Raw genomic sequence first — 22,465 nt, 5'->3', positions numbered from 1 at the left:
CGGGGCTGGTGCGGAGCGGGGCGCTGGGTGCTGCTGTGGGCTGTGCGAGCGGTGGGGATGACGCGGCATGGCCACCTGAGGATTGGAGATGGGGTGCTCGTGGCTACAACTGGTTATCAATAGTGCTGCTGCTCGTTTGGAGTCAAGGCTGATTTTCTCCTACTGGGTGTGCCTCTGCTTAGATACTAAACGTTACATTTTAGTAAAAAATCCTTCACTGTGAGGGCGGTGAGGCGCTGGCGCAGGTTGCCCTGAGAAGCTGTGGATCCCTCATCCCCGGCAGTGTTCAAGGGCAGTTTGGGTGGGGGTCTGAGCAACCTGGTGTAGGCAAAGGTGTCTCTGCCCATGGCAGGCTGTTGAAACTAGATTATATTTAAGGTCAAATATTCAAATCCAAGTAATTCTATTATTCTATTGGGAATGGAAAAGCCTTGCCTGTAACAACAGAAAAACGGCATCCTGTGGCTGTCGCAGGGCTGAGTGCTAATACATGATTGTGCACGTGGGCTGTAAAATGGGTGGCTTAACCAGAAATCTCATGTAAGTGAACACTGCTCCTCCTAGCTTCACTGAGAATCATGCCTGTCTGTTGAAGGGAATTTGAGTCTTTATGATATATTCCTGTAAATATAAAGATTAACCTCTGACTAGGTGGGGGAGGCACCCAGGGCTTTGTTTTTCCCCACACCTGTTTTAGCACATGAATGACATGTCCTACACTGTACTCCTGAATTACAGCACTAGCTCATCCTGTCTTTCCAAACCCTGGGAATTAACTCTATATGCTTTACTTTTTAAACCTAAGGGATGAAGTGTAAAAAGAAGCTAATACTTCCTGAATCACTGTCACAGTCCTGATAATCAATTGTTTTAGATCAAATTTTTGTTCCTTGTTTTCCTTTTACTGCTCTTCCCATTATGTCTTAAGCTGATCCTGTCAGAGCCAGGGTGAGCTGCTGGTGCTTGGGTGAGGAAGGCACAGGCCCCCCTTAAAATGTCAATATTCTTCCCATTTGTTCACAGTTTGGTATTTCTGCATTCGAGTTTTGTTGTTTAAACTCCTCTCTGAGATGTGAGACGCCCACCAGTGTGGGGTTCGTGTTTGCTCGGCTGGGATTTGTTTTCACGAGGATCACAGAACTGTTAGGGTTGGTAAGGTCCTGTGCAAGTCATCTAGACCAACCCCTCTGCCAAGACACGGTCACCTAGAGCTGGTTACACAGGAACACATCCAGGGTGGCTTTTCAATGTCTCCAGCGAAGGACTCTGTGACTTCCCTGTGCAGCCTATCCCAGTGCTCTGCCACCCTCAATGGAAAGAAGTTCTTCCTCACGGTTAATGGAACCTCATGTGTTTCAGTTTATGGGTATTGCTCCTCGTCTTGTCACTGAGCACCACTGAAAAGAGTCTGGCACCATCTTTCTTGGCACCACCTCTGAGATATATCGACGCATTAACGAAATCCCCTCCCAGTCCTCTCCAGGCTGAGCAGGCTCGGCTCCCGCAGTCTCTCGTAAGAGGGATGCTCCAGAGATGGTTTGTTTGTTTCTTTCTCGTTAACGCCCAGCTCAGCGCCCCCTCTGCGAGGGGCCCGGCGGCTGCCCGGCCGCAGTCGTGGGGCGCTGTCCCCCCGCGGGGAGCCCCGGCGGGCCGGGGCCGGGGCCGGGGCGGGGGCCGCGCCATGGGCCGAGCGAGGCCGGCCGGGGCCGCTCTGGGCCGCAGCTGCTCCGCGGGGCGGCAGCGCCGCCATTCCGGGCCTGTCCGCAGGCCGGGCCCCAGCGGGGACACGCGTCCGCGGTGAGTCCTGCCGGGCACGGGCACGGCGGGCCGGGGGACCCGCCGTCCCGTACGGCGAGGAACGGGGGCGGGGGCACTCGAGTGTACCGGGGCTGGGGGTCGGGCGCCGCCGCAGCGGAGGCCGGGCAGGAGCCGGGAGCTGGCCTGAGCGGCGGACCCGCCATCGCTCATCTGTCCCTGCCTGCGTGTGCGGCTCATGGGGCCCCCCCGGAGCTCTCCGTGACAAACGCGGCACCGCGGGGACCGCACCAGAGGCTTTGAACCGCGCCTTTCTCACTGCTGCCTGCTTGTAATACCTTCGAGTAATTGCTACGGCGCAGGACGAGTTTAAAAAGGCACATGCTGTTTGTTTACTGTCTGCGTTTCTCGGCTGTGGCACAGTGAGCCAGTTTCGCTTTCAGTTCTCGGTGCTTCAGCACTTCAGACTGGAGTGGATACGTATTTAAAGGGTTCATAAGCGACAACAATAGGTTTGAGTTGTACTTAGTTAAAAGCATTCTCGATATATTGAATTAGTCTTGCTGTTAAAGGCGTTTTGCTGTTCGATTTCTGAGGGAATAAAAGTATAGGTGAGGTAACTCGGAGTTACAACACGGTGGAAATAAGGGGTTTACATTTTACTCTGTAGTATCAACACTTTTTGCTTTAAATTATTTTTGCAGTTTATATTTACATTCTCTGGTGGTGCGAATTTGTGTAGATTGTATTTTTAGATTAGATGATACACGTTGTAGCTCTGCAGACTGCTTGTTGGAGACTCATGCTCTTTTCAGTAATTTCAGTGGGGCTCGGGTGAAACGGTCTGAAGGCCAAGTAACGTAGATTTTAAAACAACCTCACTATTAACAACAAGAAGTGGTGCTGATTGAATTAACCAGAGAAGACTTCATTCAGGCTTTGTCAGTGGGTTTTCACACAAGTGGATTTGTGCTTCCAGGGGAGCCGGGTTAATTTCTGTGCATCCTGGCATGTTTTTTAGCATTAATTCCTCATTGAAATAAGTGTTTTCTGACTGATTTGGTTTTTTGTTGTTGTTTTTTGTTTCCTTGGAGTTTTTTGTTTGTTTGTTTATTTTGGGGGGTTTTTTTTTGGTTGGTTGGGGTTTGGGGTTTTTTTGTTTGTTTTTTGGGGTATTGTTTCATTTGGGCGGGGGTTGGTTTTCTTGTGTTTTGGTTTTTTGTTTGGTTTTGGATTTAGGGGGTTTTGTTGTTTTGGGGAGTTTGTTTTTGTATGTTTGGGGTTTTTTGTTGATTTGTTTGATTTTTGTTTTGGGTTTTTTTCCTCACTTTTGTTCTTCAAAAATATTTCAATTAGTCTGTTTTGGTCACATTTGACAATTTCAAAGATAATTTCATACAACTTTTTTTGAAAATTGGTGGCTGTGGGAAGGAGAGGCACTTAATTACTATCCTCAGTAATGAATAAATAGTTAGGTTCATCACTTGCATCTGTTCAAGAGACATCAAACAATCTATCCAGCCATTGGTGATTATTGCTAGTAGTGTTAAACATCTTTAGTTTTGCTGTGGTTCTCAAATATGAGGCAAGGGTGCTCCTCCACTCTTCAGTCACAGTTTCCTGAAAGGGATATGTGAATGGTAAATCAGGGACAGCATAGGAGTCTGAATTTGAAGACTGTTAGGATCACAGTTTCAGACTGTATCATCAGGGCAGTGGGTGCAGAAGAGTCCACAAGTCCCAGCTGTGATGATTTGAAATTACTGCATAAAATTGTTTGGATATTAGTACATTTTAGGTTTTCAGACTAGGAGAACATGCAAGACGGTGTCATTGTTTGAAATCTTGTTGCCAGGGATCTGAATGAAGGCTTTTGAGCTGCCATCCAGTCACTGACCAGTTGGAGTAAGCAGGTTAAAGCTTTTTAACCTGGACGTAGACCACTGAACAAAGCTTTGTGCTATGCAGGTGCACAATCTGAAAAGCAGCCAAAAAGGAACTGGTACTTGAAACTGCTGTTGTTAGGGACAGGCTCTGTGTTCCTTGGCAAGTAGTACAAAATGTGGGGTTAGGTCTCTAATGTAAGGTGCTCAGTCCTGGGTCTCTGTAGTAGTGAGTGTGTGGAAAGAAACAGATGCTGCTGCAGGGCAGTTCCTCCTGCCTGTCTGAGACACTGACCGGTGTCTGAGATAGATTTAGAGACATGCTGCACAATGGGTAGATTGTCAAAAGGTCTTCTAATTTCAGATTTCCTGGTCTTCATTCCTGTATCAGTATTAGTGGGGCTAGTAGGATTAGAAGATGGAAAATAAAGGATGTTCACAACATCTTGCATCTACAGGATTGTGGCTCTGCATTGATGTCACTTCAGAGTTCCAGTAACATAATCCCATTACCTCTAAAATCATAACACAACTTTGTGAAATAAGGAAGATACAAGGCTACTACAGAAAAAAAAAAGGAAATGTTGTTAAAATACACATTACAGAAGGCAAAAGTCACAAGTCATGAGTATTGTCTTTTTAAGGGGTGAAGAATAAGATAATGCAAGTGACCAAACCTTCATTGCAGGGGAATTTTATTTTAAATGTATGATTAGTTTACATAGAATAGATTCTATTTTTTCTAAACTATAGTGGAGGAAATACCAGCAACAATTACATTAAACTAGTAACAGGAAGATGTTTGCTTTATTATCCAGCAGAGATTCTGTGGATGCCCCATCCCTGGAAGGACTCAAGGCCAGACTGGGTCAGGCTTTGAGCACCTGGGTATGGGAAGGAGTCTCAGCCCATGGCACAGGGGTTGGAACTAGATGATTTTTAAGGTGCCTTCCAATCCAAACTGTCCTATGGTTTTTTTTTTTGTTTATGCAGTGTCACAACAAAAGATTAGGTAGATAATCTGATGACGCCGCTACTTCTAGAGACTGATTCATGCTTAGAGTTACTGTAGTAAAATACATTTGGTCTTACCTGACATGAATGTAATATTCTTCCTCTGCACACTTTGTTTAAAGGAATGCATATGGCTATGCTCTCTCACATAGGACCATATGGAAATTCAGAATATTGGTGTAGCTGATGGCAGTGTGACTTGTAAGGTGATGACTTACATGCCTAAAAATCTGGCTAGGACAGATCCCCTCCTATTGTATTGTAGAGCTTCATCTTTTCTGCTAGCAGATGATTTTCTCCAGGCTGTGAGACTTTATCCTGTGACTTTAGCTATAGTGTCTCCCTTTAGGGCTGCCTGCAAGCTTTCTGTAAGGTACCTTTAGCTTTAGCTTGGGACTGGCTTTGGGGATTACACCCAGTTACATCCAGATACAGGCTGGCCCTTTCTGGTGAGGCTCCAGGACAAGTGTTTGTGTATGGCTGCCAGGGGCTGTTCCCTTGGAGGAGAGTGGAGTCTGCAAACAAGCAATCTCAGAAATCAAATGGATTATGTTCTGTGCTTTCAGACCAAAGGCTAAATCTTGAAAACATGATTCCTGCAACTGTTCACACTGTCCTGAGTGCTCTGTATTTATGCTGCCACAGAAAGAACTGGTTACACTTGGAGGAGAAAAACCACAGGAAACGCCGAGGACTGAAATGTGCTTGCAGCTGAAGTACCCTCATCATGAATAGGTACAAAACTATCAGACAGCTTGGTGATGGGACCTACGGCTCTGTTCTCCTAGGGAGAAGCATTGAATCTGGAGAGCTAATAGCCATTAAAAAGTAAGTGTTCTCATACATTACTTAATAATGCATAGTCCAGGTTTTTCCTTTCTAGGTCTGCATCAACTTGGTCATGCTGGTTTGAGTACTTCACATTCCGTGCAGCTTTTTAGTGTGGAGTTGTATTTGGGCAGCATGAAAAAGTGCCTTGTATCCTCCAAAGCCTCAGCAGGAGATAAAGAGGGTGAGATATATAGGCTTACTGTGTAACAGCACACTGCTGCTATGTGCAAACGAGTTTTACATATTACTTAGAGTATTCTGCAGCCCTTTTGCTGCTATATACATGGAACATATATTTTGTAGTCTAATTTTCAATGCAATATTAGTACTGCAGTGATAATTAACACAACTGATCTCATTGTCCATTATCTGTATCTTCTATGCTATGACATACTGGTCTTTTCAACTTAAGATTTTCTTGAAATCCATTGAGAAATTCACTTGATTTTTCTGTTCTGCTTCAGTAGTGACTTTAGTTTGTAAATGGCTTATTTGTCCTAGCTGTGGTAAGAGACAGCTGTAAAGCATTGCAGGCACCTTCCTGAAATACTGACCATGACAAGGGACAGACTTGTCAAAAGAGCTTTTAGTACAATGCTGTTTTGTATGAGCAGTCAATAGCTGGCTTTATCAACTTTCTAAATCCCCTCTGCTGAGGGTATTTTGCCTGTATCAGACCTTGCTTAGAAGGTCTTGCTTTAATTTTCAGTTTGCAGTATGGGAAAAACTCAGAAAAATCAGAACAAACCAGAGGTATTCTCTCACTTAGGTGTTAATGCCGATCCTTTGTTAAAAACACAAGTGGCCCAGTAACTGAGTACACGAGACTGTAACTGCAAAAACACTGCTGAAAAAAAATCCAGACCCCTTAATGGCATGAAGGGCTTGTAGTTCTTAAACTACTCTGATTGTGAGAGCCAATCTCAAACAAGAAACTTGCTACAGTAATAAGTAATACTGAATTATCATTAAAGGCAAAGGCTCAGATCCTCAGAGAGTGCTCAACTCCCTCTGAAATCCAGACTCTACACAGTTGAGTATTTTTGTGAGTTTTAATCTGTGGTCTTCTGTGTGCATGTATGTGTGAGCCTTCATCCTTTTGGTCCTAAAGCATAGAGTTACATCTTAAAGAACTGAGTGGTAATCAAAATGTGTATGAACATACAGGACCATACATTACACACAAATATGGTGTTCAGAGTTACAGTCTGGCTTGGGAGAAAACTTCCACACACTTTGTTTCTGTTGAAGCAGAGTTGCTTATAAACTTGAAGGGGAAAGCAGAATTTGAAAAGCAGTTGGCATGATAGATGCACCTTGCAAGGGAAGTAGAAACATGGGGAATAGTGGACAAAGGAAAATGTGGAAATACAGCCAAATACTAAAATTACAGAGAAATCAAAAATAGAGAAGAGGAGCAAGGAGAATATAATAAAGTTGGAGATCCAGTGAAGTGATTGGATCTTCATTTGATTTGTGTCAAAACTGTCGAAACTACCCTTGTTCTTTTCACAGTTAGACTCTATTCTACCACATTGTTATATCAGAAAGAAAAATAGGATGCCTGGGCTTGTTGAAGGCTCTGAATTATTTTCAGCAAGGTTTATATACAGAAAAATGCAGTCCTGTGTAATAGTAACTGATAATTTGACTGTAATTATATATGAGTGTGTATTCTAGTAAATCAACTTGACTATACCTTGTCTAGAGATGTAAAGTTTTTTGACAAAGGAGCTAGTGTCTTAAATTCTGATGGAAGAACTGAATTGTTAATATGCAGTGAGGCTTTTGGTTCTAAGAACAGCTGATGTTTTCAATGCATTAGTCATTCTTTTTCTCTCTACTTTTGTAGAATGAAGAGGAAGTTTTATTCCTGGGAGGAGTGCATGAACCTTCGAGAGGTTAAGGTACTTTTTTTCTTCAGTGGTTGACTTCAAATTAGGTGATCACTGTCACATCAATTTCTTTACAACTCTTGTGTCAAAACACTACTCCCAAAGTGAGCTGTAGCATATGACATTACTGTTCTGTTTCCTGACTCTGCATTAGAAGGGAGTGTCTTATAAAATTATTTAGTTGTAGAGAGCTGCAGTGAGGAGTGTGTGAGTGAGAGCTGCAGTGAGGAGTGTGTGAGTGAGAGCTTTCCTGTCACAACACCTGGAGTTGATTGGTGCTTGTTTGTCAGAGCTTGAGAGCACATCCCTTTGTGCAGCATTAACTTTTGTACGTGCAATTGTTTCTCTATAGTTGGCTTGGGGACAGACTTACAGCATGAAATTCTGATGCCAGCAAAACTTGGAGGGTAGGCTCTAGGGGCCTCCTTAATTTATGGTCAGTACTGAAAACATGCAGAAACATGCCTAGGTCATTTTTCTTACAGTACCCTGTAAAAATGGACATCGAATACACTGAAAATCTAAGAAAAGAAAGAAGACCCAGGTTTGCTAGTTTTAGCTAGGGTTGAGTTAGTTTTCTTTGTAGCAGCTTCTGTAGGTCTGTTTTTTGCATTTCTGACCAAAACAGTCTTGACAACACAGGTACATTTTAGTTATTGTTGAGCAGTGCTTTGGCAACCTCAGGCCCTCTCTGTTGTTCATGCTTCCCTGTCAGTGAGTAGGCTGAAGGCGGGCTAAAGGCTGGGAGGGGACACAGCCAAGACAGCTGACCAAAGGGACATACCATGTGACATTGTGCTGAGCATCAAAAGCTGGGGAAAGGAGGAGGAAGCAGGAGACCTTCAGAGTGATGGCATTTGATTCCCCAGTAACCATTACATGTGATAGAGCCCTGCTGTAATGGAGGTGGCTGAACACCTGCCTGTCCCTGGGAAGCAGTGGAGGAATTCCTTAGTTTGCTTTGCTTGCATGCTTGACTTTTGCTTTACCCATTGAACTCTGTATCTCAGCCTGTGAGTTGTCTCACTTTCTGCCCTTCTGATTATTTTCCCCATCCCACTTGGGGGGCTGAACAAGCTCAGCTGCCTGCAAAAGTTAATCCACAATACCAAGGAAGACTTTCCAGGGTTGTTTTTAGTCTTGACTCTAACTTGGCTGTTGCCAGTGCAGGTGCAAGAAGAGTGTAAATTCTGGCATTAGAAAGTCTCTTACAGAGAAAATGCAGTTGTTTTGGTGCTGACAGTGACAGCAGTTATCTGGCTTTTGAATGACCAGCACATTAAATTGCTGTACAGACTGTATATACATGTTGTAATACTTGGAGATCTGGTCTTTGTTCTCAGAGCTATCTGATTATTTAAGACACCAGAAAGTTTTTGATGTTAATCCTTCTGCAACAATGAAATAAGTTGGTTTTTTTTTTTCTCCTTCACTATATTAAGACCCTTGTAAAATCCTGTTTGTATTTTCTGTTTCTAGTCTTTGAAGAAATTAAACCATGCCAATGTGGTAAAGCTGAAAGAAGTTATCAGGGAAAATGATCATCTGTATTTTGTGTTTGAATACATGAAGGAAAATCTTTATCAGTTAATGAAAGAAAGGTATGTTACAGCATCACCTGTTCCTGATATAAATTAATTACTTGTGTAATGTGCTTTTAACACTCCTGATACTGTTCAAAGGACTTTGGATTATTTGTTTAGGCTTGGATCACTATAGCTTAAAGCTGCAGGCTGCAGCCGGAGCTGTGACTGTCCCCTTTGAGCATATCCCAGCCAGTCTAGTTGGAGTTTCCAGTGTCTTACCCCACATTAGTGTGGTAGGGTGTTCTTTTGAGAGGTAGGAACTGTGGGTTTTAATAGTCCTCACACTGAAGAGGCCTTGGACCTAGAGCTTCTGATTTCTATGTAAGTACTCCAGTGGTGCTTTTTAATAAGAAATTGGTATCACCATCTCTTCCTTTATGGATTCCTAAAATAAATGAATAAATAAAAAGTAGTTGGAACAGTAATCAAGAGGTATCAAATTTTGGATTGCTTCCAGAAATTATTTTTCCTTGCTGTTTGAACTGACATGACCAAAGACTGCTTATTTCATTTGTCAGCATTCTGAATAAAATGTAGCTTGGTATTTGCTGGACCATTAAGAAAGTCTTAATTTTAGCCTTTGGGCCATGATAACATCCACCAGAGGATAAGTGAGGGCAAAATTTCCTGCTTTGAATTGTTTCTCTCTATAGACCATAGTATGAGCCTGGCAGATGACAAGAATCTTCCTTGATTTAAGAAAGTAAGGTTATAATTATAATATATCTATGTGAATGCCACATGAAATACCTTTTTAAGCATAAAAACACAATGCGTGCACAGGGATAGAAAACTGTAATTAAATTTGGCACATATATGGATATATATTATATGAAATAATGAACTTTGGAGAAATTGTTCAAGTCTATAACAGAACCCAGTTATCTTTGGGAAGTCACAGAAATGCTTGATATCCTACCTTCTTACAAAAACAAAAAACCAAGATGTTTCTAAGAGTATGTTTTGCATCATACTCTACAGTTTAGCTAGGCTATGGACTTGTTAGACATTGTGTAAGTCAGACCTTTAAGAATGTGAATTATTTCCTTAATTCTTAGTTAATTGCCAGTTTTGTGCAAAAGGACTGTAGAATAAGAAATAAGAATTTCTTCTGAAACAAGAAAAGAAGGTAGGCAAATATGGAAAGCTGACTAGCAGTTTTATTTGTCATTGCTACCTTTAATCTTTGATTCTTTAGATAGCATAAGCTAATATGTGAGTTTAGTCATTAATATTTATTTCTTCCCTTTTATTCCACAGAAACAAACTGTTCCCTGAGTCTACAGTTAGGAATATTATGTATCAGATCCTGCAAGGGCTTGCATTTATTCATAAGCATGGTAGGTTATGTTTTTGCTATGAACCTTCTGAATTAGAGACAGATAGTGCTTGTGTAAGTTTTTTGATTAGTACACAAGCAATTGCATTACTAACTTCAGTAGAAGAAATGATCAAAAGAATGGGTCTGTATGAGAGATTCAGATGATTGAAAACACCTGTATTTTATAGTTGCCTAATACTTCATTCTGGAGGTTTTCTCAGCTCCTTTTCTGTAGATTTCCACTTTCTCAGTCTGGCAGCTGGCCACTCAAACTCATTGGATGTTAATGAACACATTTCTTGATAGATTTAAAGGTCCCCTGAGACTGAGAATAAAGAAGAAATTACTCTTTTTTCCAGGTACTAACAGACACCTGAATAAAACACAGATTTTCTATAAGATATATTTAAAGTAATAAAGTCGAGTGACAAGCAGCTTTTGTTGCATGGGCTTCTGACTAATATTTATAACAATGGTAAAAGCTAAAGCTGATGTACCAGCCAGTAGTAACAAGACCCACTTAACTAATAAAAAAATCTCAAAACAAACATCTTATTTTAACAAAAGCTTCCTCACTGTTTTTTGCTGACCCCTGCAGTTCTGTCCACTAGATAAAGTGAGGGGTCTGGTGCTGGGCAGCTCTGTGGGTTATCAGAGAGAACTGACATCGGAGGCCGGAGTCCTGGAAGTGAAATGCTTATAAGGACCAGCATTACAGTTCTCTTGAAGAACACATTTAACTGTGTTTTGCAAAATACTTTCCAGCTAATGACTTTATTCACTCTTCTGATGGGGCTTGGATACTCATCTGAAACCTAACTATAAATTCCAGTCTGTTTTTGACGCACATAATATGTAAACATACATATGTAAACAAATATATGTATAGAAAAATGTTATGCTTGATTTGCAAAAATCTAAGCCAGCTTTTTTCAGTGAATTGTCAAATGGATCACAGCATTTCAGAACAGCTTATATTGCTATTTAGCTTGCTATAGCTGTTGAGACTGAACAGTTCTGTGTCAAAACTGCCTTCCTCACTGACCTGCTACCACACTAGACTTGTATTTCTGCCAAGGTGTTGCAGATCTGTAGTTAAGAACACCTGGAAATATTTGGCAAGCTCAACAGGATGGTTGTGATGATATTGTGGCTCACAGAGTAAGAATGAGTATCCCAAGATTATCTCCACAACAGTTTTGGAAAAAAAATCACATGAGTGTTTTTTTCCCTCTCTCTATTTCTCCATTCTGCTCCTGTGTAGCATAGAAATGCTTGTCAAGTGAACTTCTTACATTCTTTGTCCATCCAAACTCTTAAGCATCTTTTTATATTTGAGTACACAACAGATTGTGATTGTACAGAAGTGATTGTACTAAATGCTAAGAACAGCCTTGATTGATTTGCCTGGTACCTTTCACAAAGAAGCAGTATTTCAGTCTGGCACCAGAATATAAACTGAACATCCCTAGGAAGGATGCAGTCTCCTGGTTAGTAGATACCTACAGCACTATGTCTTCAGTGCTGTTATACATTAATCTAATGAACAGAAGCTAATCTAGTTATACTGGACAATGTGGAAATATCCTATGTCAATGTTTAGTCCATTTTCTGTGGGAACATATTCAAAGCCATGGAAAAAGTAAGTATGTTGGAGTCTTTGGAAAGGAGCTGAGAGCTTCAGTTAGGTACTGCAGAGGGAGCTGTGTCTCGGAACAGTGGTTCAGGTACTTGCAAGAAAGAAGCAGGACAAGATTTCCAGGCTGATGGTGGAAGCAAATTTCAGAGACAGTAGTCACTGATACACCAGCCCTCTTCTCTCATCTGTATTAAAAGAGCTCTTGCCAAGCATTCATTCATGATCAGTTTTTGCTGAATGCAGAGAACACTAAAAAAATGCACTGAGATCTCCTTACGTCGTGTTGAGTAGCTCAGTGCTTGCCGATTATGTTCTCAGATTAAAAAAAAAGTTTGAAGTGCAAAAAACCTCCTCATTTGAATTTATATTCTGTTTAAAATAACTTCACTGGTCAGTTTCCAGTTAGAATGAAACTAGCATTAAAATGGTGGAAATTTTTTTATGTTAGAGAAGTGTCACATGAAAGAGAGCTGTCTGAATAAATGCTCTGAATTGTTACAAGATAGCCAACTTGTGTATACTTTCTTCACTGTTCTAACTGAACAATACTGTGCTGATCAGCTCTGCTGATCACATAGGACTTTGATACCTGTATGGTGCTATTCCAGCTTCAATGATAAGAACTCAAGTGAAAGTATCCAGTTGGAAAATAAAGGATGCAGCTGAGAGGGACATTGCAATCCACATCAATATTTCATTTGAATTTCAGGGTTCTTTCACAGGGACTTGAAACCTGAAAACCTGCTTTGCATGGGACCAGAACTTGTGAAAATTGCAGATTTTGGCTTAGCCCGAGAAATCCGATCTCGACCTCCTTACACTGATTATGTATCCACAAGATGGTAAGTGCTAGAGCTCACTTACATTGTAGGAGCTTGCAATCAACACTTGAAAGTAGTACAGTACTGAATTCGTGCTGACTGTTGTACTACTTTTGATGCCTCCTCATTAGGAAACTTTTATTTAGACTTGGTATAATTTGAAAAGCTTCAGTTAGTGCAAGATAGTTTACAGATAGCAACAGCACAGGAGCAGAGTGGGAGTGTAGTAAGGCAGGTTGGAATGTGCTAGGATTGCTGTGTCAGGAAGGTGTGAGAGAGTTTACAGAAGATTATGTAGTTTTAATCAAGAAAAGAAAAAAGTGTGTACAGGAGAGGAGAGGAGCTTTTTAAAGATTGTTTTCTCTTAATAGCAAAGAATGAAGAGGTGAGCAATTTCATGTATGTTTGAATTGTGTTGATTGTTGGGATTTCCTTTTCTTTCTTTCCTCTACAGGTACAGGGCTCCTGAAGTACTTCTGAGATCCACCTGCTATAGCTCTCCAATAGATATTTGGGCTGTTGGGTGCATAATGGCAGAAGTTTACACGCTGAGGCCTCTCTTCCCAGGCGCCAGTGAAATTGATACTATATTCAAAATTTGCCAAGTCTTAGGGACGCCAAAAAAGGTAACTAAAGTGATATTCCAGACTGCAATAATCCTGCAGCTGTTCTACAGTACACAATGGCACAGTAGCAGTAAGCATAAAAGTAATACATTTTCCTCCTTACTGTTAATTTATGCTGTTGATTTCAGATGCAGTAAACAAAATTAAAACTTACTTTCTGTGCAGTAATTATGCTATACCTGACAGAGGAGGAAAAATAGGCTCCTGCATAGCAAACAAAGTCCTTAGACTGTGATTTCATTAGGTGGGAATTGAATTTTTTCTTGTACATTGCATAAAAACCTATGGTTTAAGAGGTTAAAAACTGGAATCATGGCAAGATTCCTACTTCCTCATTCCATTTGTGCCCTTGACTCTGTCAGATGTACAGCAAGACTCACCTCTCACCAGAGGTTTGGGGTGAAGATTCATAGTGAAATTTTCAATGTAAGAGCAGAGTAAGCTGGGCATGGTCTGTTTCAGGTAGAATATGTGCTAGTGTGCTTAGGGACTGATACTTTACAGCTGAACTTTTTTTGTGTTTGAAAATCTCATTCTTGCAGAATGACTGGCCTGAAGGCTACCAACTTTCAGCTTCCATGAATTTTCGCTGGCCTCAGTGTGTACCTAACAACCTAAAAACTCTCATCCCTAATGCTAGCAGTGAAGCAGTGCAGCTCATGAGAGACATGCTGCAGTGGGACCCCAAAAAGAGGCCAACAGCTAGTCAGGTTTGATTTTATTTTCTTTTTGTCTGCTTGTGATTTTTTTCTTTTACTGCAGGGAACAGTCATTTAGCAGTTGTTCAGGGGTGCAGTTCTTAGAAGGGAAGAGAATCCAAGAACAATTTGAAAGACAAAGGAGGGTAATTAAGGGAGAATAATTAATCTTTTGCATGAAACATCAACTGCTTGGGGTATGTGCTTAATAATCAAATGTATAAATACACTTGAATTAAGTGTAATCCAGTCACTATGAATAGCAGCAGAGTGAAGGTAGGATGTATGGGTGAAGGCTGAGCTGCTGTTCTTTCATTGTGGTGTGCCACAGAATGACTGGAATCTGGTTCAGTCACCTTGCCCTAGGCAGCCTGTGCCAGTACTCAGTTACTCTCAGAGTAAAAAAATGTTTCTTGATGTTCAGAAGGAGCTCCCTGTTTCAGTTTGTGTCCGTTGTCACTGGGCACACCTGAAAAGAGACTCAGTCAATCTCCTTTGCACTTTCCCTTCTGCTTTTTGCATACTTTGATAAGATCCTCAAGAACCTTCTCCAGGCTGAACAGTCCCAGTTCTCTGTCTTTGCTCATATGCAAGATGCTCCGGTCCCTTAATCACCTTTGTGGCCCTTTGCTGGACTCTTTCTGCTATGTCCATCTCTCTCTTTTTCTGGGGAGGCCAAAAATGGACACAGCAGTCCAGGCATAGCCTCACCTGTGCTGAACAGAGGGGAAGGATCACTGCTCTTGACCTGCTGGCAACACTCCTGCTCAGGCAGCCCAGGACTTAGTCTTATTTGCAGCAAGGGCATATTTGGTAGCTGTTCCATGTTCAACTTGGTGTCTACCAGGTCCTTCCCTGCAAAGCTGCTTTCCAGGTGGTTGACCTCAGCATGGACTGGTGCATGTGATTATTCCTTCCCAGGACTTGGTATTTATCCTTGTTAAATTGGTGAGGTTCCTGTCAGCCCATTTTGTCAGCCTGCCACAGTCCTGTAGGGTGGCAGCACAGCCAGCCAGTGTGTCAGCCCCTCCTTCTACTTGTGTCATCAGCAGACTTGCTGAGGTGCACTCTGCAGCACCAGCAGCAACATTAATGGAGGTGTTGGAATGGTATTTGCCCAGTAATGACCTCTTGGGGACACAGATACTTCCTGGCCTCCAGCCAAGACTTTGTTGCACTGACTGCCACCCTTTGGGACTGACCTTTCAGCCATCTGTTAGTCCACCTTGCTCTCTGATCCTCCAGCCCAGTGTTGCCTGGATAAGGCTTGCTTTTGCTGGGCAGCCTCAGCCCAAGTGCATTGCAGATATGTTCCAACATCCTGTTCATAAGCCTTGCCCAGGTCATCAGTATTGCACATACAGGTGGTGGTAGCTGCTGGTTTTGGGTAGTACTCAACTAATACAATGAGCAGGGCAGCTTTATGGAAAACAGATGGGATTCTTGACACTTGACTTCAAGGGCCATAGCTGAACCTTTGTGATTTAATTAGACCTTCAGTATAAAGTGCAATTAAAATCTTGACATTTAATGAAAACAGTTAAAAAGTGAAATAGATTATGAACTCTCAAAGGTAATGAAGAACAAAAAACCACTGACTGTAACAGTATTAAAAGCATTAACAAATGTTTTACAGTAAAGTACAAATAGAGTGAGGAATCTGAGCTTTTAGAAGCTTTTTGAAGTAAGAAGTCTTTGGGAAGGGAAGATGAGTGTGCCTGAAACAGCAAGATATATTAATTGCCTTTACTGACAACTTCCAAATTACTTGTAAGGCAGATAAAAGTACTTTTAGTAACTATCTTTACTAACTTGTCAGAAAAGGTAGAGGCTAATTTCCATAAGGGTTGTGTTTCTTTCACTTAATTCAGTCTCCGAAATGGAGAATGAAGCCGATATATCTGGGGTCATTGAGTTTTGCTGGCTGAATATGTAATGATGAGGGGGATGTGTTTCACACACACACATATGAAGAGACAGCATGTAATGAAACATGCCTTTAGCTGCCATATACCTGGTTAACTATCTTAATTCTGCAGAACCTTTCCTTCTGTAGTAGTCCACAGAGGATTTGATAACTCAGTATCTCTTGAAATTTCTCTACTATTGCAACATTTTTTTGAAGTGGATTGTGCTCACTGGAATCTAGTGTTGAGAGATGGGTCTTCTACTGTTTCCTATCCCATGAAAAAAGGAAATTAAATTTATGCTGACACATAGGACTGGGGTAAATAAAAAACGTTGGTTTTCTAAGCCTAACATCTTTATTTTTTTTTTAGGCACTTCGATACTCATACTTCCAGGTTGGGCATGCCTTGGGCATTCAGGAACTGGGAAAACAAAAGGACCTGCATAATAAATTGTCTCTGCATATTAAGCCTGTCCCTCCAGCACAGCCCCCTCTGAAACCTCATGCCCGAATTTCATCAAGGCCTTTTCAGCAAAGCCAGTCTTCTCAGCACGTGGTGTACGCGTGTAAGACAGACAACTCTGGGGCTGAGCACAGTAACTGTGCACAGGAGGACAAGTCTAACCAGGTTCTTCTGCCTGCAATACACAGTAAGGCTCCTCAGCAGGTAAATACCCATCTAGCATAACATAAGCTTTCTGATACAGTGCCTGGCTTCTCTCCTTGTGTTTCTTTTTCTTGTTCTCTTTCAAGGTGCTTGTACTTCACTAAAAGGACAGTGAATGGAACTAAAAAATGGTTCTAATGTTCCAACTGTCTGCTAGAAACTGGAAGTTCCTCTCTTGAAGTCTTAATCCAGTTGCTGTAAAACAAGCAAGTCAATTTCTCATTTTAGAGCCATTTTTTGGTACCCTTTACACCTGCACCACTTACAGGATTACACTGATTTCATATGAATAAAATGGATGTACAGTGTTCAAAATATTTAATGGGATTGATGCCAGAGAGAAAAGTATGAAGCTAAATAGTATTGAAATGAAGGAGACTATTGCCTTCACCCGTTTAAGGCATCCAGTTTATTGACTGGGAATAAAATAGTTTGGTCTTCCAAACTGGACATGGAAACCAACAGATTCTTCTCGAAGCACGAGAATGTACCCTTTCTGTCTGCTAATGAGGAGACTGGATTCATAAAGTAGGTGATGAGAGCAGACAGTGTGAATGCTACTGCTACAGGGTCAGTCATAAGCAGTCTGTTCTGACCAGTGTCACACAAAGTCAAAATGTACTGCTGAGTCTGAATGACGGAAGAGGCACAAATTTGTGCCTATGCTGTCCTGTAAGAGAAACAAAAAATAGATGTCTAGACACAGGCTTGTGGAAACATAAGCATTCATGTAGTTTTATATTCCCAGCATGGGTCTAGAAGTAAAAATTGAGCATAAGGTAATGTTTTGGGAGGTGCATACTGGAACATCAATAGAATTGCAATTGAGACCAAATAAATTTCTTCTTGTATAAATTCAAGATGCTTTATTGCAGGACAAAATGCAGAAGATATGTAATAATGTCAGCAGGCTACAGATTGTGTTCTTAGCGTGTTTAATGAGAGTTGAAGATTGTGTTGTTACAGCTCTACTGTCACTGTTGCTCTTTGAGATAGAGGAAAAAAAAGTCCTTTTTGTTCCTGTCACCTAGATTGTGGTCTAAGCATGTAGGTTTGTTTCTTTTCAATCTTTGTAACAGAAAACACCTGCTGGATCTGAGAATATAAATGGTGAACTTAAACCAAAACCTAGGCGAAGATGGGGGCATCTTCCCAGGACAGTTAAGAGTTCTGAAGACTGGGATGATTTGGAAGACCTTGATTTCAGCTCTTCCATCATGAGAATGGACTTGAAAAACAAGAAGAGGCAGAATGATGAAACTCTTTGTAGGTAAGGGGTTTTTTATGTGTATGTGCTATTTGGTCTATTTCTTTGCTCTTTTCCTCTTTCTTAGTAATTTTACTCTTCATGCTTTCTTTGTATCTAGAAATGTATATCTCAACAATTTCATGTTCTTTTTTTCCCACTGAAAATTATAACTGGTGTAAGTCTCCCAAAGTTAATTGTTGAATATATACTTTCAATTTTATATGTGAACAATTTTGACATATTCCTCGCATATAAACTGTTTCGGATAAGTCTAAGCTGCAGTTTCCATGGATGGTATACACAAGAGAGAAACTTGCTAACTTTAAAAGCAGTATATAAGGGAACTAGAAGCACAGATCTGATTTTCAGGGGCACTTGCATGACTTCAGGTTGATAATATTCCCTGTTGCCTGTGTGTTTATGGTGTAGCAAACACATTACAAGGAGATTATTCCTGGAGATGGGGTATAGTTGAAAAAGCTGTGAATAAGCATGTGCTATAAGAATTGGACTATACATACCAATTTTTCAATTACAGATTTGAAAGCATTTTGGACCTGAAGCCTTTGGATGCTGCAGGCTCTGGCAGCAGCGCACGAACTTCCCATGCGACCTTTTTGCGGCAGGACACTCCTACATTGCGAGTTTCTGCAGCAAAGCAGCACTACTTAAACCATTCTAGGTATCGACCTGGTTAGTAAAATACTTTCCTTTTCTTCCTGCAGTTCCTACAGGAGTATGGAATAGTCATTGGTACATTAGCTCTTACCCTTTGAACTTGTGGAGGTGGGCTACTGCTCAAAGAGCACAAGGACAGAAAGAGCTTGTAGTGTGAATGGCCACGACACAAACTGCATTCTAGTAGTCTAGCAGTACAAACAAGGGGACAGGACTGTTGGTACTTCTTCCTCCTGATGGATACTTTTGTACTTGGAAGTGCATTAGAAAATGTCTGTATATGTGCCAGACTACTCCCTGTCTCCCTGAAAATTATAAGACTGGTCTTCTGGACTGGAAAAGAAAGTGCCGTGTGTTTACCTCATGAGCGTGTAGTACCATGAACAACAGGCAAACTAGTAGTGGGAATAGAATTACATGCCTGTCTTCATGATAACCTCTGCTGTACTGACACCAGTGCTGAGGCAGGATGAAGTACAGGAGGCAGACAGCGTTTAAAATGAGATGAATATAAGTATATTATTTCTCATAATTTCTATTCATAATTTTTATTCATTTGTAGTACTACTTCTTCAAAATTAATTAAGTAAATTTGAAGGTATTGTGACAGCAAACTCAGTCTTTTTTCCTGAAATAATAATTGACTTCAAATTGTCTCACTTAGAGTTTTGGTAGCTAAAACTTGTTTTACTAGAGGAAATTGTAAAGCACATTGATCCCAATACTGCTTTTAGCCATATCCTGAATTTTGAGTGTATTCTTGAATGTTAGGTACCCTGCTTAAATGTGGGATCTATATTAAAAACAAATAATAGGTGTCATCTGAACTGTAGTGCAAACTGTTTGCATAATCTGAGGTTTCAGTAGAGACAAAGAGTACAGTACTGTGAGAAATGGAATTGCCATTATTGCCTCTCAAGTTATCTTGTTGCTGTTAGGCTTTTATTGGAAGCACAGATTTCACGTACATAGCAAGGTTCACTTTCTGTGACATGAGAGTATTTGTGGCCTGTGATATAAGCGGCCATTGATGCTAGTGGAGCTGCTTACATTATGATGTCTGCAGGATTAGGGCCTGTGGCTAGTTCCAGCATTCCTGTATAATGAGAGGATGGAGAGTGATTCAGAGTTACTGAGAGGGGAGAGGTTTTGGCCAAGTTGAACCAGACATCTGCTCTAAGATTGTGCATTAGGTGGAATGAATGCAGGCCTGTGTTGCAACAGGGATTTTAGTGAAGTAATCTTTGCATTTTTGCAATATAGGAATAAGCACCAGGAATAGCATAGTCTCCACTTCAAACAAAGAGTCTGTTCCATCTAATCACTGGCCCAGTTCTGATTTGTCTGGGAAAACCTCTGGTTTGGGAGGAAGTGCTACCAGCAGGATGAATTCAGGTAAGAAGGTGTGCTTAAGACTCTGAGGAATGATAGTAAGTGATGTCTGTGAAATTCCCCACAGGTGTATTTTGGAGTCATCCATTTCCAAAACGTCAGTTCTGAAGACACCTGTTTACCCTGTCTGTTCTTTGTGTTAAAATCAATTATGAGTGCTCTTCTGTGGGAGAGTGCCTTAAACTGAAACATAGTCATTTCTTCTAATGAAACGTCACAAGTCTGAAGTTCAGCCTTCTCTGCATGGGGTACAGCTTAGGACTCTTCAATCTGAAATTCTTCCTCCTGCTTTCAGTTTCTCTCTTCAGTTTCTTTAAGTCATGTTTTCTCGTTTCCAATCAATTTTAGTCCACCTGGTACATAAATCACTGTAATTACATGAGGAAGCTGGTATAAATTGAACCAGCCATACACACCACTCTTGTTACATGAATTAAGCAAAGAAAATCTATTACTGTGTTTTTCAGTTGATGATGTTTAAAATAATGTAGTAATTACAATTTAAAAATTCCAACAAAAAGCAAAACTCTTCAATCTTTCTTCTTCAGGTTTCTTTTTGGAATTTGGTGTTTCAGGTATTTAATCACTGTTTGAGTTGAACTAATTAATTTGCAGATTTTTACATTAGTTTTTATCAGATATAACATGTTAATAACACGTTGATGTTTTTAGATTGTATCTATGTATTTCCTCTCTAAACCATGGCTTCACATTTTCATGTGATACAGTTCTGCAGTGCCGTAATTCTTTTACATATGTTGTTTTGAAAGTGTTTTATTGCCAAAGTTTGTGTTGAATCTTTGCCCAAAGAAGCATTTTGGGCCTCTAGAAAACCAGGTTAAAAAAAGCGCAAAACAACAACTTAAAGTTTTGGATGTAATTTAATGAGAAAATCACTCTCTAAAGATTCAGGATGGGAGGACACTGTAAATAGCTAAACTGCATGAGAACCTTTATATACATAGCACGTCTCCTTCCTGACTCTTTTACAAGTTTTTGCTTCTTTTGTAGCAGCATAGGAAGTCATTAGATTTTTCTTTTTTATTTATTACCATAATTTCCCACAATAGGCTTTGCCACTGCTCTAGTACAGCGCAGGCACATGTGTGATGGCCCTGCTCTGTGCATGATATCTTGTTTAGTGCCCTTCTGTGCTATAACAACTCTAGACTGTTTTGTTCCATTTCCATGGCTTATCCTACAGATCAGTCAGATATGTTCCTGCTCATCTTAGAGACAAGTTTTGTAGCTGGCTTTCAAAATCTGAAATGTGAATCTTTCAGATTCACCAAATGTGAAACGTGAATCACCACATTTTTAAGCTGTGCTCTCACAGGCTTCGCTAAGAGCTTTGTGTAGCACCAAAGCCCCAGACTCACTACATAGAAACCATGAGTCAATATATTCTTATCACATAGTTGCTGAAAGTCAAGCAAGATAATTCCAATTGAAATGCTAAGTTTTGAAAGCTTTGAGAAACCTTGAAAAAGCTGAGATGTCAGAGAGAATTGCCATTCTCTGTGACAGGTACAATTTGTACATGTTTTCCGTTCATCTCTAATGCAGTCTGATGCTGATGCTCTCCTGAATGCAGGTGTTTATATAGGAGCTATAGGACTTCAAATGCCTTCAGTTAAGTTCTTTTTTTGATCATTCCATGATCAGGCTTGGTCTTGAAAATGATCCTTCAGGATACACCTTTGTCTGCTGTCAACAGTATGGGAGATCCATTGTGTTCAGGTGTTCCTTGCCATTTCTTTCAGGGCCCATAGGATCAAGTGGTCTAACAAATGCTTATGTCCCTTCATTCCTGAAGAAGGAAGTAGGTTCTGCTGGGCAGAGGGTTCAGTTAGCACCAGTTGTGGACCCATCTCCTGGTAAGTCCAGTACTGAAGTTCTCTTGATCCCTTGGTCAGTACAGTAATGCTGTATGTATGCAGCACTGAACTACCTATCTTTGCTTTATATTATTTGTCAGTGTATGACTGGCTAGAAGTATTGTTTGTAACCTTGCAGAACTTCATATAGAGAAGGATTTGGTTTGTGTTTACTTTTGTTTATTAAATATGTGGGTTTATCTACAACTTATTTCAATGGGACCTATAGATTGCTGTGAGAGCTGGTGTAGATTTCACACTTGCCAAATCAGTGATGTCAATACTATTTGTCTGCTAAGGTTTTAGGGATTGGATCCGCTATTGTTTCACATCAGCAAACTTTGTTAAAAAAGGAGACTTACCTCCTGAAGAAGTAAGGATCTGAACCTGCACCCAGTTGTTGTTCAGTATGGACAGCTCTCGCTGAACCTTTATATCACAGAATGTTTTGTCCTTTAGATTTTGCAGCTCTGACATCGGTCAGGCCCCTTCTCGGGTGGCCGTCGTTCAGCTCACCCACCAAGAGCTCTCCGCGGTTGATGCCCCTGCCGCCGGCAGCGGAGCCCATCCACGGCCGCGTTGACTGGTCTGCCAAGTACGGCGCTCCCCGGTGACTGGGGAGTG

The 22,465-nt window shown here is 41.0% G+C and overlaps 1 protein-coding gene across 3 annotated transcripts; it reads left to right on the top strand.

Annotated features, from left to right (window-relative positions):
• The first annotated feature begins 1,472 nt into the window (after positions 1–1,472).
• Positions 1,473–22,455, top strand: CILK1 (ciliogenesis associated kinase 1). 3 transcript variants are annotated; one of them, XM_054279620.1, is made up of 14 exons: positions 1,473–1,536; positions 5,219–5,480; positions 7,336–7,390; positions 8,858–8,979; positions 10,225–10,304; positions 12,634–12,766; positions 13,200–13,371; positions 13,914–14,081; positions 16,349–16,645; positions 17,725–17,915; positions 18,433–18,587; positions 19,836–19,967; positions 21,728–21,841; positions 22,301–22,455. In XM_054279620.1, exons 2-14 carry the CDS (start codon positions 5,380–5,382, stop codon positions 22,453–22,455), a joined length of 1,875 nt encoding a protein of 624 aa, XP_054135595.1. In that variant the 5' UTR covers positions 1,473–1,536; positions 5,219–5,379. The 3 variants fall into 3 exon arrangements, with proteins under 3 accessions (XP_054135595.1, XP_054135597.1, XP_054135596.1); XM_054279622.1 differs by having other exon boundaries at positions 1,485–1,536; positions 5,298–5,480; XM_054279621.1 differs by lacking the exon at positions 1,473–1,536 and adding an exon at positions 1,729–1,797 and having other exon boundaries at positions 5,298–5,480.
• Positions 22,456–22,465: the final 10 nt, after the last annotated feature.

This window comes from Melozone crissalis, unplaced genomic scaffold (genome assembly GCF_028551555.1).
Source record: "Melozone crissalis strain CALT ecotype California unplaced genomic scaffold, PUWL_Pcris_2 ptg000027l_1, whole genome shotgun sequence".
NCBI lineage: Eukaryota > Metazoa > Chordata > Aves > Passeriformes > Passerellidae > Melozone > Melozone crissalis.
The sequence above is the reverse complement of the archived record's forward strand: the minus strand, read 5'-3'. Positions and strand labels throughout refer to the sequence as shown.